Source organism: Solea solea, chromosome 5 (assembly GCF_958295425.1).
Source record: "Solea solea chromosome 5, fSolSol10.1, whole genome shotgun sequence".
In the NCBI taxonomy this organism is placed as follows: domain Eukaryota; kingdom Metazoa; phylum Chordata; class Actinopteri; order Pleuronectiformes; family Soleidae; genus Solea; species Solea solea.
This window is the reverse complement of record NC_081138.1, coordinates 20,944,607-20,961,933: the sequence shown is the minus strand read 5'-3', so window position 1 is coordinate 20,961,933 and position 17,327 is coordinate 20,944,607. Positions and strand designations below refer to the sequence as shown.

At 41.7% G+C, this 17,327-nt stretch overlaps 1 protein-coding gene across 3 annotated transcripts in view; it reads left to right on the top strand.

Annotated features, from left to right (window-relative positions):
* Positions 1-17,327, top strand: part of LOC131459541 (transcription initiation factor TFIID subunit 4-like) — a 74,906-nt gene that overhangs the window by 48,585 nt on the left and 8,994 nt on the right. For all 3 annotated transcript variants that reach the window (XM_058629480.1, XM_058629479.1, XM_058629478.1), the window contains one exon: positions 2,754-2,876. In XM_058629480.1, the coding sequence (XP_058485463.1) occupies positions 2,754-2,876 (123 nt within the window). The remainder of the gene's footprint in view (positions 1-2,753; positions 2,877-17,327) is intronic.

Genomic DNA, 17,327 nt, shown 5'->3' with positions numbered 1-17,327 from the left:
ATCAAAGCAACAGTTTTGGAGTCCACAAGGCAGTGACAAACGTTAGTAATCAAAGTATATCCATGTAACAACATTGAACTTTTATTTAGCATTTTACTTTGTGCAGACAAATGTGCAAACGAGTTGTCTGCACTGCTGATGATTATTAACCTCTACTGTCCCCACACTGGATGTTAGATGTCTTGAGTCAATTATGAATTTGAAGACTTCTAAATATAGCATAAATCCATGACACAAATACATCTTAATAATACATGAAATTTGATATCTGGTGCTCCACTTTTCACACTGTGTTACTCAAAGGTATTTTGTTCGTATTCATTCACACAGTTATTGTGTTTTTGGGGAGGGTAGCGGCTCACGTCGCTTTTCTATGATTGACTTGTAAAATGTTGCTTTGTGTCATCGTAGTGTTGACTTGTACGTATTTAGGAGGGTCGCTCAAAATCCGTTTGAGAGATTTGTGATTTCAATTCTCGTCCCATTTCACCACGTCGGGCAAAACATGATCACCTAACATTGTGCTCTTTGCATTCAGATTAAATAAAACCCTTTTTTTTCCCAGACAAAGCTGGAGATTGATCTGTGGGTATCTGGAAAGTGTTCTACATCTCCTGACCTTTGCTAATAATTTCACTCAACAAGTCCCAGTTCTGTGCTTGGAAAGGGCATTCAGGCCGACTGGAAGCACTGGTGTTTATGTGACTTTGCAACAGGCGACTGAGGCGCTATTGATCGGATCTGACAAATGTATGCATCCTGCCACCTGGTTATTCTTTGAGTCTTGGAGACCAATGTCTCTAGTGACCTTTGCAGTTTTCAAAAATAATTGTACCTTTGGTTTAACATTGCTGACAGCCTTCATCCATATAACCCCCCCTAAAAAAGCCCTGGTGGCAGATAATGCTAATACATTTATTGTTGCAACTTCACTAACTTGTTAAATCATGATTATGTTAATAACAGAGAAATATTTGTATCAAAAAATAAAGACATAACAACTATATGCAGTACATACTGTATACAATATATACCATAAGTATATGGTAACAAGACTTGATCTTGAAATCTAAGAAATCCTCGTACAGTCAGGTCAGCTGATAACTATAGATTATAATTATAATTCTAGAGATACTACTGCTTTATAGAATTCCACCACCTGCTTGTTCAGGTTGGATTAAAAAAGAGGAGCGAGACAAATCTATCAAACCTTTGCCCAACTCTAGCTTGTGTCATCGGCCCGGCATAGTGGCACCAGATTGGAATCAGAAAGGAGTCTACCGTCGTTGTCATGGCGGCCCCTTTACTGACAGGAAACGCAGACTGGAGGGTTGCAGATGGCGAGATGACGTCTTCATTTATCATATAGTCATAAATCTGAAAATGCAAGCAGTTGCTGTGGGCGCTGGGAGACCATGCCTGGTGCCAACTGCCAGGCAAATATGCCGGCATCCTGGTGCCATCAGTGAGATAGCGGAACCCCCCGCTTCCCCCCCGCTCTCTCTCACTTTATTACTTGCTCTCCCTCCCTCACTCTTTCTGGCTCTGAGAGATTTTCGTCGGTTGTTTGTCGCAAGGCCTGATAATAAGGTTAGCAATGAAAACATTAATGCTACGTTGTCCGATCCCGATCCACGTGATTCCACGTGATCTTGTCCCTGTCATTGGTGTCCGTGGGTGTTTGTTTCCACAACATCTTTGTTTGCACTGCTGTCCATTTAAAAAAAAAAAAGAAGTCATTTAGCCATTCAGTTTGTTAGTTCCACCACTATTATTTCCCTGTCTTTGTGTTGTCAGTGTGTTTTAATCTTTTAATAGCTCCGCTGTGCTAAATGTGAAGTGGCAACACCCTAAAGGGCATGCCTCGCCAGAAGGGTTTTAGGGGAAAAAAAAAAAAAAAAAAAAGGGAGCCAACTGCAAGCACATTTCAGATCAGACTTTCTACGCCAAAGCAACCTTTCACAGTGCCATCTGAGAGTAACGTGAAATTTCTCCCCTGATCAGACAACGTGCGCGCCTTTCATAAACACCAGCGCCCAGTGAACACATGCTGAGCGATAACAAAAAGAAATTGAAAAAAAACATGAAAGCACACATTGATTGTCCCTATTCGCCTCAACCCAGGCCTCTCTCACCCCAGCGGGCAGGCAAGCTGGTGGGTAGGCATTCCCTGTGCTTTGGTCAACATCGATAGACACAGGCTTGTGTGTGTGTGTGATTGTAAGTGTGTGTGGACTGAGGTAGCATGTTGGAGGGAGTGTTGACACCCTCTGTGCCATGGCCCCAGGCCCTCACACATCCACTCAATACAAAGGGCAGCTCCAAGCATCACTGGGTTGCCCCTCAGCCCCGAGGCGAGACATGACATTACCTAAGGCAGTGCCTCCACACAACCTCCCCCGTATACATCACAAACATCACCATGTGACTACAAACATCACACACACACACACACACACCATCACTGAGCAGCTCTTTTAATGGCTGACAAAAGGCTTCCATTTTGTTCCTCTCAGCACAGCATATACAATGCATAGTTAGACATAACATTTCATTTTTTTTTTTTTTCACATTTCATCCTCTCATTTTGCTCTATTCACATATTCTCACGAGGTGATACGACACCTAAGGCTCTTTTTTAACCCAAATAAATGCATGTGACGCTGGGGGCCGCACAACACTGCAATCATTGGGTAGGTTTGATTCTCTAATCTTTGTCTTCTTCTCTTTGTCGTCTCTCTTGTCTTCACCAGATGCAACAACAGGAACTGGCGCAGATAAGGCAGCGAGACGCCAACCTTACAGCACTGGCTGCCATTGGACCCCGCAAAAAACGCAAGGTGGATTCACCAGGGACCACCCCATCAGGGACTGAGGTTAGCACCAGACTCACTTTACAGAGCTTCATCCTTAACTGATATAAATCCTAAATCAACAATATTTATTTCAGTATTATAAGCACACCTAATACCGCACACTTCAGTAAAGTCTTTTTTTTCTTTCTTTTTTTTTTAAACATAGCAAACGGAACAAATGAATATAGATGTTGTTTTATGAATACAAATGAAAGGAAACCAGGAAAACCAGGTTTGTAAATCTGAATCAACTCAGTCAAGTTGTAGGGGGAGGAGCACCCACGTGTATTTGTATGTGTTTTATATTATTTAAGCTTAATGCTTCTGCTGAGCAGTACAATTATCGACTGGGACGCATGTGGCTATAGAGCTGCACTGATGTGGGGAAAGAAACGACTGTTACTCCATGCCTCCTCCAGTTGATTATGACAGAAATTCATTCGCAAAATGAAACTTTGACTTCTGCATCTATAGAAAAATGATTGGTTGAGGGCCTACTCATGATTATAGAGCCACACTGTCCGCCTGAAAGGAGCAGAGAGAGCGATAGTAGAGTCGTGGTTCCCATGGGTCCTTGAAATCCTTGAAAATGTCAAGGCTCTTGACAGTTTTTGTTGCCCTAAATAGACATGGGTCATTGAAAGTGATTGAATTTTGTGTCATTCCGTGCCACATACTGTTTCACGTCCCTGCATTGCTCAATGTCCACTGTCCACGGTCTCTCTCCGCTGTTGACGTGAGATTCCATGCAGAACGATGAGCGAGTAACGTCAACCAAGACAGAGCAAATTACGCGATGTCGGGGAAATGCAAATTCCAGGATCTCTGGCTCAAAGAAAATTACAAAGACTGACTTGCCCAAGGTCCCAAGGACAATCAGTTGTGCAGATGCAGAGTGTGCTGCAAATCAATACAAGTGGACGCCAAGGGCGAAGTGGCTCTCACAAGTTGCCCTCCCATCTTAAACTGTGTCAGCACACTTCATTTGTAGGGAATTTGTCCTGGGAAGTCCCTGGAAAGTTCTTGAATTTGATGTGGGAACCCTGATATTGATTCATTCAAACAATATTTACCATTCTGCTAGCTGAGTGTTCTTTTGTTAGTCCTCAAATAAACGTGTGTTTATCTCTGTGACTTTTCCATGGTGTCAGTGGGAGGAAGCAGAGGCAAATAGATGCAGATGGCTGAGATGGGATTTAAAAAAAAAAATTACTGTATAATCACAATGCATTATTACAGAAATAATTTCCTTTAATTCCCTGTCTTTTCCCACCCGAGAATAATACTATCATTTTACGTGAATCCTGATAGAGCCAAGGACAAGGACAAGTGGTTTTATTTTGAATGATTGTTCAGTATAGTGGCATAATACAATGACATCTCACTGAGAAGAAGAATCCTGTAATCTGAAAGAAATATATATTTGCCTTTTTTTCTGTGTAGGCAGCTTTGTGTGGTCATTTTCTTGCTCTTGTCGACCCTGACTATGCTAAGTGTGAATGTTGGGGGCTGCTAAATGGGATGCGAGAAATGACTCACTGAATATTCATCTACAAGACAGTGAATAAGAAATAGGAATGCACAACTGCAGGTGAGGCATTGTTTGCCGATACCAGCTGCTGCTCTGCTATCAAGTCACATTTTTCAGATTGTTACTTTTCAGGAACCGCACCAAACTCAGACAGTAACAGGATTTCACTGTGTAGTATTAGACCATTTTATACATGAACACGTCACATTAACATCACATTTATGGGATATCTTTTACAGTATGGTAAAATCAAGGCCTAGAATTTTAGACGTCTTTGTTTTTTTTGTTAATCGTGCTTTTGAAATTAAACCAAGTTTAGGAAGACATCAAGGCATTACAATATTAACAGAATTTAATAGAATACTACACTAGCATACAACTTTTGGCTCGATATTCAGTGTCACGTGGGATTCCTGCACCCCTTACATTATAAAAGCTACAGATGATGAAGAGATGGAATGATAACTCAGAGATAATGATGTGCTCAGTTTCTTTTGCCACAAATTTGACACAAATAGTTAAGAATTCGGCTCAAGTTTGTGCAGGAGAAATTATTTGGTGAGCTGTAATTTATCAGTCATAAGTTGTTCATATAGAGTTCTTTCAGTTTTTCAGTTTTAGAACCGTTGTATTCCACACATCCTCCTCATGCTTACCCATTTTAGCAGTAGCCTTTTTTTTTTTTCCCCTCAGCAGTTTAATAGCAATCTTCGTCAGCAAATGTGACAAAGATGGTGGGAAATATGTGAGAATGTGTTGGTGACGTACTCCCATGTGACTCGCCCAATCTGTTCTTAATTAAGCTGAACTGTGTTTTTGTGCTGGATCGCCTCTTGTTTCACTTTCCATACGTAGAAACTCCGGTGTCATATTTCTCGAGCATCGGGTCACACGTGAAGCCACGCACAGTCGCCGTGCACGCCACAGTTTTCCTTCAGGCACGAGTGACATTTGAATTCCACGTATTATTCCTCTGTATGCTGCATCTTAAAATAAGGCGGATTTTTTGAATCTCAATTGGTCGTTTTATTAGCATACTTATCGAATTGCATCTTTGCATCCTTTGCTTAGCAGCAGTATGCTGCAGAGGAGCATAGTAATGCACTTGGTAAAAAAGGCATACATAACAAAATAAAAGCATTACTTCTGGTCCTTGAGTGCAATGGCAACCTCTATCAGAATGTTGTATCCTGATGGGTATTAGCCCGTGACCCTCTGCTGCTTTCAGACAAGAAAAGCTTCGACCAAAACTGCTTTCCCAAAAACAGTTATTCAACATAAACATGAATATACATCATGCTGTGCTTTTTGTCTTTTTTTGTGCTCGCCATCCCTTTTTTTTAATTGTCCTGTTCGTGTTTAATTAGAGGGGCATAATGAAGTGAAATCTTAGGCTGCGTCTCCTCTGGAGTGATTGCAGAGGGGGCGGAGGAGGAATCTTAACTTATTTTCACTTGGTTTTCACCTCCTCACATTTCTTCATTTCACATGGGCTTGAAGTGCCCGCGGCGTTCTCTTTCCCTTCTCCAGAGCAAAGTGAATGTGACTTTTCTAAGGGGGTCACAGGATGCCTGGAGGCCTGTGGGTGTTACTGGACTGTTGCCTGCTCTCAGCTTCACTGAGGGGCTTGTCATAGATTTCATCTCCACAGAAATGAGCCGGGGGGCCCTGGCCAGGAGCACATGCAGCCAACGTTATGGAGGGCCCATGCTGATTATTTCCCTCTGACATTACGTCCTGAGCTTTCCGCATTAATCCCAGACAAAGGCAGCCCTTCAGTGCTGTGCCAGAGCTCAAATTAGGAGCCAGATAATGGCCTTGTTGAGATCCTGCTCTGTTCACGGCGAGGCATTGCTCCCGTTGAAATCCTTCTCTTCGATATTCCTTTCTTCCTGTTTGGGCTTTCCCTCGTGAGACCACCCTCCCATCATTTTCGGACTGTAACGGAATTCAGGTGACACAATTTCACCACACCCCTGTTCCCCTGTTTTATTTTGATGGCGGCTTGGCCTGTGCTTCGGCCTGTGCGTGGACGTGGATCGCCACAGGCTGTGAAACTTAGAGCTAGTCAAGGCTGGAGACAGTCAAGACTGCAGGAAGGAACAAAGGGGGCCTTACAGGGCACCGCAGGGTGGATTAGTTCCAAAGAGCTAATGGCTGGAGGTGCTGGCTCACTTACATGAAGAGGACCTGCTGTGGCCCCAGTGGTGGGTCACTGCACAAGCACACACTTCGAAAGCATACACTCCAGCTCACAGTTCCTCCATCCTATAGCCCGAGCCCTCCAATCAGCACACATACGGTTTTGAAGTGCAGTGCAAGAGTCAAAGAGTTGCTGCCTTAAAGAGGGGGTTGGAGGATGAGGAGCTGGGACGAAGACGGATGGAAGTCTGACAATGGCACAAATGACCTTTGCCCACAAGATGTAACCTTGACATTTTGGATGCCAAAACCACACTTTAATGCCATGTGTCATACTCGCTCTTCCTTGATACTTTGAAATCCCCAATTGCTCTGCTCTTGTTAGTATTTGTATTGTGTGTGAGGGACAGGAAACAGTTTGTCAAATAGAGCTTATTCGCAACGATTGTTCCATCACACCCTCCATATTCAGCCCCTGTCACACTTTTAGCGTGCTTTGATTGTCGCCGTTTCATTTCCCGTCCATTGATTTTTGTCGCGATCGCCTCTGTTCGGTGCATCTTGACTCAATTGTTTCGATACTGTGGCTTTCGAACGATGGTCGCGAGACGTCAGCGCTCGTAAGTTTAGCAGTGCAGGTTCTGTGATGTAGAAATGATCCTGTGCCCACAGTGTCCTGCAGTGTGTGAAACACGCTCAGAGCTGTGAAAACATCCTTGACACATTTACGAGCGTGGAGTTATCATCCAGTCACTAAGGCCATTTATCACATCAAAAGCAGAGCTTTGTTTGTTGACATAAAATATATACACATATACATAACAATGGCAGCTAAACTGCCCCGGCTTGTACAGCCACACTGCCTTTCCCCCTATCTGTCTCGGCCAGGCGCAATGCAAGGGACAACGGTAGGTAAGAGATTTAATAGTGAGTTCAGTCTATTTTTCCATTTGAATTCATTTCACCTTCTTTCTTTGAGGCTGTAGATCAGAAAGAAGGAGTGAGGCAATAGAGTGAGAGGCATGGGGAGAGAGGGGGGAAAAGCACAAGGAAAACTGATGCCCTTTCCTCCAGCTAAATTAACAGGAATCACGTGGAAAACAATCTGAGCCTCCAATGAAGGGGGGGGGGGGGGGAAGGGAGGGGGGGGGACCATTAAAATTAGCCTCAAGCTATGGACTGCACCCAATATCACTAAAGCTGCACTCACTACAGATGTGGAGGCTGGCTTACAGGCAGACTATGCTCTGTTCTATAGCTACAATTAAAATCAACCTCGCTGCCAAAAAATAGGAGGGGGAAAGAGGGGGTAGAAAGGCAGACATGGAACATCAAAGACAGATTGAAATGTGTAGTCAGTAATAAGAGTGGTCTCCAAGCCCTGAGGTTCTCCACAGTCCCCTTGTTAATGAGAAATTTTGACCTCTGGTTTGTAAGTTAAACTTGTAATCTCAGTTAATGAAGTAAATCAATCCCAACTCGGGAGTGTTCAGTGTCTCTCCTTTTGCCTTCTCCCCACCAAACCTCCTCGCTGCCCTTCTCTCGGGTGCCTTTCGCCTTCTCCTCCTCCTCCTCGTCTTACGTCCCTCCCAGTTTGCCGCCGTTAACCAGACGGCCAGGTCCTCAACCAGACAAACAGGAAACTCACAGACCGTGGTGGTTCCGGAGCCAGCGGGGGTGTACACAGGACCAACCAGATTGTTTGGTTAAGAAGAAGGTGGTTCACTGAATGGTTTAGTCAAAGGGACTGAGACCGGGAAACCAATCATATCTACTCCCCCTGGTCTGGTCTCGTCTTTCTCTCCACCGTTTTTCTTCCCTATTTAAAGTCTGTTGGGAATATTTGGTTAAAACTATCATTCCCGGTTGCTGGTACAGTGGAAGTAATTTGCACATTTGCAAGTTCAGCTCAAACCTCCTCACGTGTTTACTAGCACAACATCTCTTCCTCCCATCCATGGCCAAACCATACACATACAGAACATGCAGTGAGTACTTTTTGTGGAAAGGACAACTCATTTAACCTTTTTTGTTAACATATGGAGCTCCACTTTTGCTCTTAATCATGAGGGGGGCTTCAGCTTGACATTAACCCCTAAGTAGCTATAACCTTTACACATTTATTTCACCTACCACTGAAGTGCTGCAGAGTGGAATATGAAGTAGAATGACTTATACTAGGCTGTAATGAAGAATATGAATATGGACTCCTATGTGGATTCCCTTTACTCTATATGTTGCATACTGTAAATGGGATTGGCGAGGGCACAAGGAGGCTGTTATTGGTTTCATATTGTCAAGAAGATTGTAATATTAGTTTGACTTCATGTCTTAAGGCATTTTTAGTATTTCCAGAGAGGACACAAAGGAGGCAGGGTTGAGTCTTCCGAATGGTTTCTGGAGCTCCTTGGCCGGATGCCTTCCATTCTTTGAGCTTTAATACCGTGCACTTTGACAACTTTCCTTTCCCCTGCACAATGCAGAGCGCAGTGGTGCCCACCAGTGGGTATTGCACTCTGGACTATGGGTTGAAACATTTACATTTCAGCTATAGCCTTAGTATGTACAGATAAATGTAGTCATTGTTTTCTTCCGTTATTATATATACATTTATACACGTTTCTTTTCCTGAGATGCCTTTTGCAAAATGTGAAAATGTATCATTTATAGTCATACCTGAAGAATGACATCAGGTGGTGATAAAAGTCAGACATATCAACTCGGCAGGAACTGTAAAGGTGAGATCTGCAGCACGTGATTATGAGCTTTACATAAAGGTCAATAACAGATATTGATTGCTCAGTCTCACTCTTGTCACTTTCGTCTTGGCTATCTAAAATATTCTCCACTGTGTGCACAATAAATACTCAATTCTCTGCTATAGTGCACTGACCAGTGTCACCTTCATGATTAAAGTGACGACATGTAGTCGCAGATGAATGAGAGGCTGAATGAGAGACACTGCTGCCTGTAGCATTCATGTAATATTCCCTTAAAATTTCTATGATCACTCAGTAGCATCTGTGCCGCTAAAATGACCGCCCCAGACCAAGGCACCTCTATGACACAATATTTTAGGGGAGACATGACTACAGATGTACAAGTTTGGTTTACACAAAACTGTTGCTACATAAGGCAAGTAGATTCGAGTATATACTGCCAAAACACTGGTGTAATGGTGAAATGCTTTATGTCTGAATAGTCAAAAGAATCGTACATGAGCGTGTGTGTGTGTGTGTGTGTGTCGTCCTAATGAGGCCAAACCTAATTTCCTGGGAAATGTTTGAGTTTTGGGCTGTTTTGAATTGTGGTTAGGTTAAAGTTAGGGTGAGGCATTAACTGGTTATGGTTAAAGTCAGGCATTGCGCTTTGTTTAGGCTGTCAAAATGAATGGAAGTCAATGCAGTCTTCTAAGAGTGTGTTGTTGCTGTGTGTGTGTGTGTGTGTGTGTCAGTATATGTGGGTGTTGTAACAGGAGGGTGCTGTGATTTCATCCAAATCCTTGTCAAAAAAAAATCACAAACAAATGATCTACTAGGCCAAGCACATAGTATATGAGGCAAAGTATGGTTCAATGAATAAGTGACTCAAACCTAAAACTGCAAATAACACCCAATGTCTAAATGAATGTCAATATTTATAGTAAATGCTAGTGTATAGCATCCTTGCATCCTTCCTGAATTGTGACACAGACAGAGCAGTACTAAGCTACATATCAGGTGTAACATGTTGGTATTGACATGTTTAACAACATATTATGTCCCTTGATGAGTTGTTGAAATATTTCCAAATTGCTCCAAACATGAACTCCTCATCACTCCAACCTCTGATGTAGTTTAACACGTTTCTGTTTAAGAGTGGACTGGACGGCCAGTGCTGGTATCTCTGTCCACTATGTCCAACCTGTTGCTTCTTTTGAATATTAACTGAAATATTGTTACTCAACTGTCATCTTCACTCCCATTAGTCGCTTAAAACACACAAATAAAAGCTCTATTTATCAAATTCATTAAATACTAATAATATTTTTGGGGAAAAAAAATCATTCTACATTCAAATATATTAAATTTTGCTGATGTAAACACAAAATGGGGCTTCTCAAATTATAATTACTTGAATTAATAATCAAATCAGTTTTACTTGTACGGCGCTTAGCATTTAGTTGAGACCACAAAGGTACAGTATATCTATCATTTAATGTTTCTATAATATGATACAGTTGGATTCTACATCGATACATCAATAGAAAAATTGATAAAGGCTACCTCTATCTAAGTACTATATACTGTACACTATCACTGTAGTAAATACACAATAAAGCCTATAAGACAACCGTTAACCTGAAATTAGAATATCAAAAATGTGATTATCATTCACATCAACAGGATTATCGTATCGTAATATGGTGCACTGTTGAAGGGGTGGTGTAATGTGGAGGTTGGGTCCCAAGAACACGAGATAAAATCCTCAAAATTATTGACTTTTTCCCCTTTGATGAATTAATTTGATGCAGAATATTTTTTATATGAAGTATTGCTGAACAAACCTCGCATTTATACATATCCATAAATGTGCATATTCATATCAACACTGTACTTTTCCTATTTAGATAAAGATGCTGCATATTCATTTGTAAGGCAGTGATTTCTCTCATTCCTGCCTGTAAAACTTTGCCCTGAAATAATGGTTAAATATACAGTTTTGACAACAAAGTTGAGCCCCGGGCACTTAAGAGATACCCATCTTATAGAAATTAATTACCTCCCTTGTTAATCTTGATATAATTAAATTTCTGAAGAATGAAATTTGCTGCTTTTTTTTTTTTCTTTCCCACCCCTCTGCCTCACTGCTATGGAGGCAGTTGGATAATGGCTGTCTCTCTAGCTAGCCTGCTGGCCAGGGACATGGGGACAGCCTAACATCGTGGGCCCCATGCTGTGCTTCACCGCACTCTGCAAGCCCACTCTCCTCATCCTACGCCTTCACCTCTCAGGGATAGGCAAAGAAAGTGCCTCGATCTCTTGCTTTTTCCCATTCCATGCCTGCTTGTGTTCCCTCTTTTCTGGAGGGGATAGAAACACTGGGCCTCGGAAATTCTTATTCTTAACATGCGATAATGTCGTCGAACGACTTGAGAGTTATAGTGCGCGGGCACAGCTAATGAAGTTGTCAGCGCAGAGCCTCTGAAACTTCCATGGCGGAGCCCCAGAGAGCTGAGAGAGTTCTTTCTGTTATGCCTCACTTAAGAAACTCCTGTGTCTCTGTGGTTAATAATAGGACCTCCTGCAATTCTGTTACATTTAACCCTGATTACTCTCAGGGTACACTTCATTTTCCTTTTGCTCAAGTGTTTAATTTTTTATTTTTTTTTTTGTTCCTTCTGACTTTTAAGTTTTATGTCAGCTTGTATTGTCAGCTGTCAAGGTCTGAGCCTGGGGAAAGAAACGAGAAAATATTTTTTTATCAGGAACTGACAGAGGGGCAGAAGAAGGATGGATGAGAGTGGGTAAATGTGTGTAAAGAGGGCAAAATATTACAACGAGATGACAGAAATGGCAACACAGGGAAGTTTTCGAGTTCTCCGGAATCTGATTCAGTACTTTTCATTGTTAATGTGTTGGATCGAGTAAGCAGTGGCTCTCTGCGTCCAACTCTTTGTGTGCATTTACTGCTTCAAACACCTGATCTTTATCTGTATCTTGCGTACATGTTTTCACATGTATATAATGTATGTATATGGGAATGTCAATGGAAGTGAACCTCTGGTATTTCAATAATACCATATACAGTTCAACTTTAAATCATGTTAAAAAAACAAAAAAACAGAATTATCATGTATGACATGAAATATCGTGTTATGTTCTTATCAAAATGTTATAACCACTCACGCAACAGATGTTTCTGCAAAGCAGAAATAATTCTTAATTGCAAATGTGTTTGTTTCAGTGAGCAATGGTTTGTAAATGAGTGGAATTATAAGTGAGTTATATATTATATATTCAAATCCATAAAAAGCTATATAACTGTTAACACCCATTATGCCCACTGGAGAGCTCCTTTTTTTGGCTTCCATTTACCCTTCAGTTACCCCTCATAACCTGGACCAACCACTACTTTACACAGCAGACATGGTCCATGTGACTGAGTTGCTATAATAATCATATGTTTTTCTGATTTAAGATTCTGTCTGAAGACCATTCCTTTAATTGTTTTGTGCTAAAGTGCCGCTGTGATAGTGTCCTGTATTTTGTCTTGTAACAGAAAAACAGAACGTCTAAAATTAGCTTCAGAAAATAGTGGAAAAGAACAAACAAGGCGATCCATTAGCAAGGATGGGTTATTGGCTGACTTGCCTCCTCTTATGGCAGCCCATTAAAAGTGGTAATGTCTGCCTGCAGCAGTGCCTGGGGAAGAAGAAGGAGGCCATGGAAGGCATATTTCACATGCATCAGACACTAGAATTAAATAGACCAATGTTCCCTAAAAAGACTGAAGTACATCTCTTTCTGATGTGCGTCCCGGGCAAAAATTCATTGATCTTAGAATGTCCCTTGGCAATTATAAAATATTAAATCCAAGTCGCACTTTTCGACTCAGCTTAATTTTTTTTCCCCTCGCTTCTCACTGCTTTCCATTTGACCAATTTAGGAAGGAAAAATAAAAAAAAGTTAGAAATGGATGTCCATGAAAAAAAACACTGATTATAAAGACTGTGCCCTCTTTTGAGATCTCTTTTGTTATGTCTCTGCATTGTTTTTGCACAGAATCCAGTATCATTAAGTGGCACGACTTCCCAGAAAAGCAGAACATTTCCGGAAACGCGTCGTATGTCTGTTAGTCGGGGGGCCGCAAAGGACGCAGATTGAAGGCAGTGACAAACTGAATATGAAAGCTTTATTTCTGAACACGAGGCTAGTGCCATTTTCTGCTCTCTTGGGGTGACAAATATTTGTCAGCTGCTTTCCATTAGGTTTGTGGCCCTTTGTGGTGATTGCCTCCCTTTATGTCCCTCAGTGATTACAGTGGGGTCCACAGTTAATTGCTCAAATCATTAAATTTAACATATATCTCAATAAATATAATCAGCCAGCTGTTTGACAAGGTACACAGTTCATTAAGTGTCCTTGCTTGTTTGTCGTCTCACTAATTAAGATTTAGAATCGATCATTGGGTGTGTAATGTACAGTGTAGCTCGGTGTACGCGGGGAGTCTCTCTCTCTCTCTCTCTCTTTCCTCAAAAAGGAAGAGCATTCGCTTGCTAAAGCTTTAGCATTTAGCACACTGACTGCAATGGGAATTAGACATCCTGTGCTAATTAGGGAGACCAATTAACTGCGAAATTCAGGCGTTTCTGACAAATAATCTCAGCAGAATTCAGACATCACCGAGCGCATGAGTGTCATCAGTCCTCGTCTCTCCTGTGGGGACAGCATGGAGTCTGCCGCCTATACTTTCTGTATGATGTGCAATCAGTTAGCGAGCAGTCTATTATTGTCTGTCGTACGTGCTCGTGCGTAGTTGTTGCATATTTAGACAATCGGTTAGTTTTTGTGTAATGTAACATGTCTGTGTTAAAAGATAATTGTGACGAACCACAGTTTCCTGCTAGTTTGCATTCCGTCTCTGGTTTGATCTCCCAAGAACCAGAACAACAGCGTTCCCTTTGGTTGTCAGGGCAGCGGCTCATCAGCTGACCTCACTTTCCGAAACAAAGGATTGGCATCACCAGAGGACCTCGGTGTCTCTGTGTCTCTCATTCCCGTTTTTTGATTCATGATCACATGTATTTTTTAGACTGCATAAATTATGTATTTGTTGGACTAATGAACGCCATCCACAGATAGAACTCTGGGAGAGTTGTGGAAAAGCTAAATATGGCCTCTGTCACACACGCACATCATGCCCTGGCAGCTCTGAGTGATAGATGTGGTATAGCTGAAAGGGAAAAAAAAAAACATTCCTGGCCCTCCCTTTAGAGTGATCTTTATTTATACAAGGTCCAGAGATGTAAACACACCTCCTCAACCGCTTTGTGTCACTACACAACAGTGCTTTCTTGTCTGTTTGTGTGTGTGTGTGTATATATATGTGTGGTCGGACTTGTTGACAAGTAGAAACCAGGTCTCTCTGCCGTCTTTCTTACCTGTCCGACCTATCCCAACGGCCGTGTTCCTCCAATACATGGAAACGCATTGAGACGCGCTCATGTCGGTGCTTTGTGTTCCGTTAGAGTTGAATAGAAAGCTGCCATTACATCATGGAACTAATGGCTGCGGGTGTATGCTGAAGCTGTTTGGATACCAGGCGGCGCCAGAGGTGTGTTTGCTGGGCGCCGGTGGGCGACTCCTCCGGCTGCCCGCCTCAGGTTCAGGAAGGATTTAGTTCATCCTTTTAGAAGAAGTGTAATTATTATGGCAGACAAGGATGTAGATATAAACCAAGTCAATATGTAGATAAGAATTACACATGCACACACACACACACACACAGCTGCCTGGAAAATAATGCTGTTGTATGTAGTTTAATAAAGCAAGTTGCCAAAATGCTGTGCAGGTAGGAAGGAAGCCTCGTGGGCCTGTGCAGCAGGAATCTGATGGGAGGAATGAGGCCTCAAGGAAAGTGCCAGCTCGACTGTAATAAAGACCTCCTTTAATGAGTTCAAACGTTGCTGTGCTGCCTACCATTTTTACCCCTATAACCCACCTCAGGTTCCTGATTGACCGCATGTTAGGAGTTTTAAAGTTGGTCCATTTTGTGCCAAATTTGTTTTAACTAGGTGTCTCTGTTGTTCTATTTCTATTGCAAATATCATAAATGTTCCAATGACGTTTCGTGATACATTTATGACGTACCATGACGAGATTTCTACAGTTGGAATATAATGTCGAGATTTAAGACGATCTCGACATCATACTCCAACTTTATTCTCGAAAATTTAAGATACGCCTTCAAATATAAGTTTGAAGGCGTTTGAAGTTTTTTTTCCCACATACTCCGTTGTATAAATGCTCAGAATGGTAAAGGAATAATTTACTTTTGAATAGCGAGAGTAAAAACTCTCACCCTTGAAAGCTTTGCTGGATAAAAAAAAAAAATAAAAAAACGGTGACATTTGGGGTCAGGAACTCTCTTTTAAGAAAATTGCTGCAGTAAAGTTAGAGTTTGTCTTTCTGGGCCATCTAAATTCTCCACTTTCCCCAGAAGAGCCTGGATGTTAATAAGACCTGCTCTTCAGACAGCCGTTTTCCCTGCTTCTTGTACTTAGCAGGCTTCACATGAGGTGCATGGGGACCAGTGACAGTGGTGCTGGAACTGCGCCTGTGATGGCTAAATGATGTCAAAAATGGCCCCATTTATGTCAATTTGAAATCAAGAACTAAGTCGTAGGGTGAGCCGCTGCCATAAATGTGCTGTTTAATCTCCCCCATCTGCATATCCACTGTGCCCCCTTGGTGCATTCATATTCTTTTGAGTGAAATGTGTGACGGCTCATATGAGGATTTACTGACAGTTCAGCATAAAGCACATGTCTGAAGAGCAGCGGGATGCATCATGCCGCCTTTTGGTCTCCTAACTCATTCTAAAGTCACTGTCTCTTTGTGCTCGGGTTGTGTTTTATTCATCGCCAGCCTGTGTTGCTATAGTCTACCCTTTTCCACTAATTAGGACATTTGTCGGATGCATCCCCACGTTTGTGTGGTCATTTATGTTCAGTGCCAGGCCTGAATGGATAGGCTTTTGTTAAGTGGTTGTTCCCATTTAGAAACGCTTCACAAAGATATCAAAGCGTGGACCACAAGCCTCATTTGGCAACTTCTCCCAGCTATCCATCGGCTGCAAAACACCCCAGTGCCTTGATTATTATCTCAGTCACCACCCTCTCATTCAACTTGAATTAAAAATTAAAAACCGGCAGAAATGACAGTGCCACACCATTGAAAGTAAAGTGCGAAAAACCAACAAGGGCTCATTAGTGAGCAGTTCTGAAGACAAGCATTCTGACTTGAGACTCATTACACATCTACCATTTTAACTCTAATTGGGTTCATTTTATATATGAAACGCCTTGAATATTTAATGTCGAAAAAGTTCTGCTTCTGATACTTTATGTAGGCAAAGATACTTGCCCTACGTTAATTGTCTTGGTTATGAGGCAGGGAGTTAGTCGTTTCTCTCTCCTATAGTGGAATAGTACTATTATTATTATTATACAGGAAGAGATTAAAAGTAACAGTCTAACTGGCTCAGTTTACAGCGGGCTCCTGTTCTGCAGCAAAAGGGAAACTTAAGATATATGACGATACGGAATAAAAAAGAAACCCAAACAAACAAATCCACGAGAACAAAACAAAAACACAAGCAGAACACACAGACATTACAAAGAAGACGACTCGGTTGGAAAATGAGCAAAATGGCACAATCGCAGCGACGATTGCCGATGTCGTCTTCCGACAAATATAGCCTTTAATGTGAGTATTTGAAATTTGAGATACAAGTAGTTGCTCTAATGTGGTAAGGGATTGATTGGATGACAATCTTTAAACAAACACAATAGAAACGTACATTTATACAGTAAATCACAACATTATCATCTGTATTATTTTGACTGTAAACTACTTTAATTTAATTGCCAATAATAATCATTATTAACATATTATTATTATCTGTGATACGAAACCGGATTGTCATTCTTACATTAAGTTACGAAAACACGACTAATAAAGTTCAGCAAGCCGAGGTTTAGAGCGCTTTAATTAAATAGATTAAAGAGCATGTTATGGTTTCTTTCTCTACTTGCC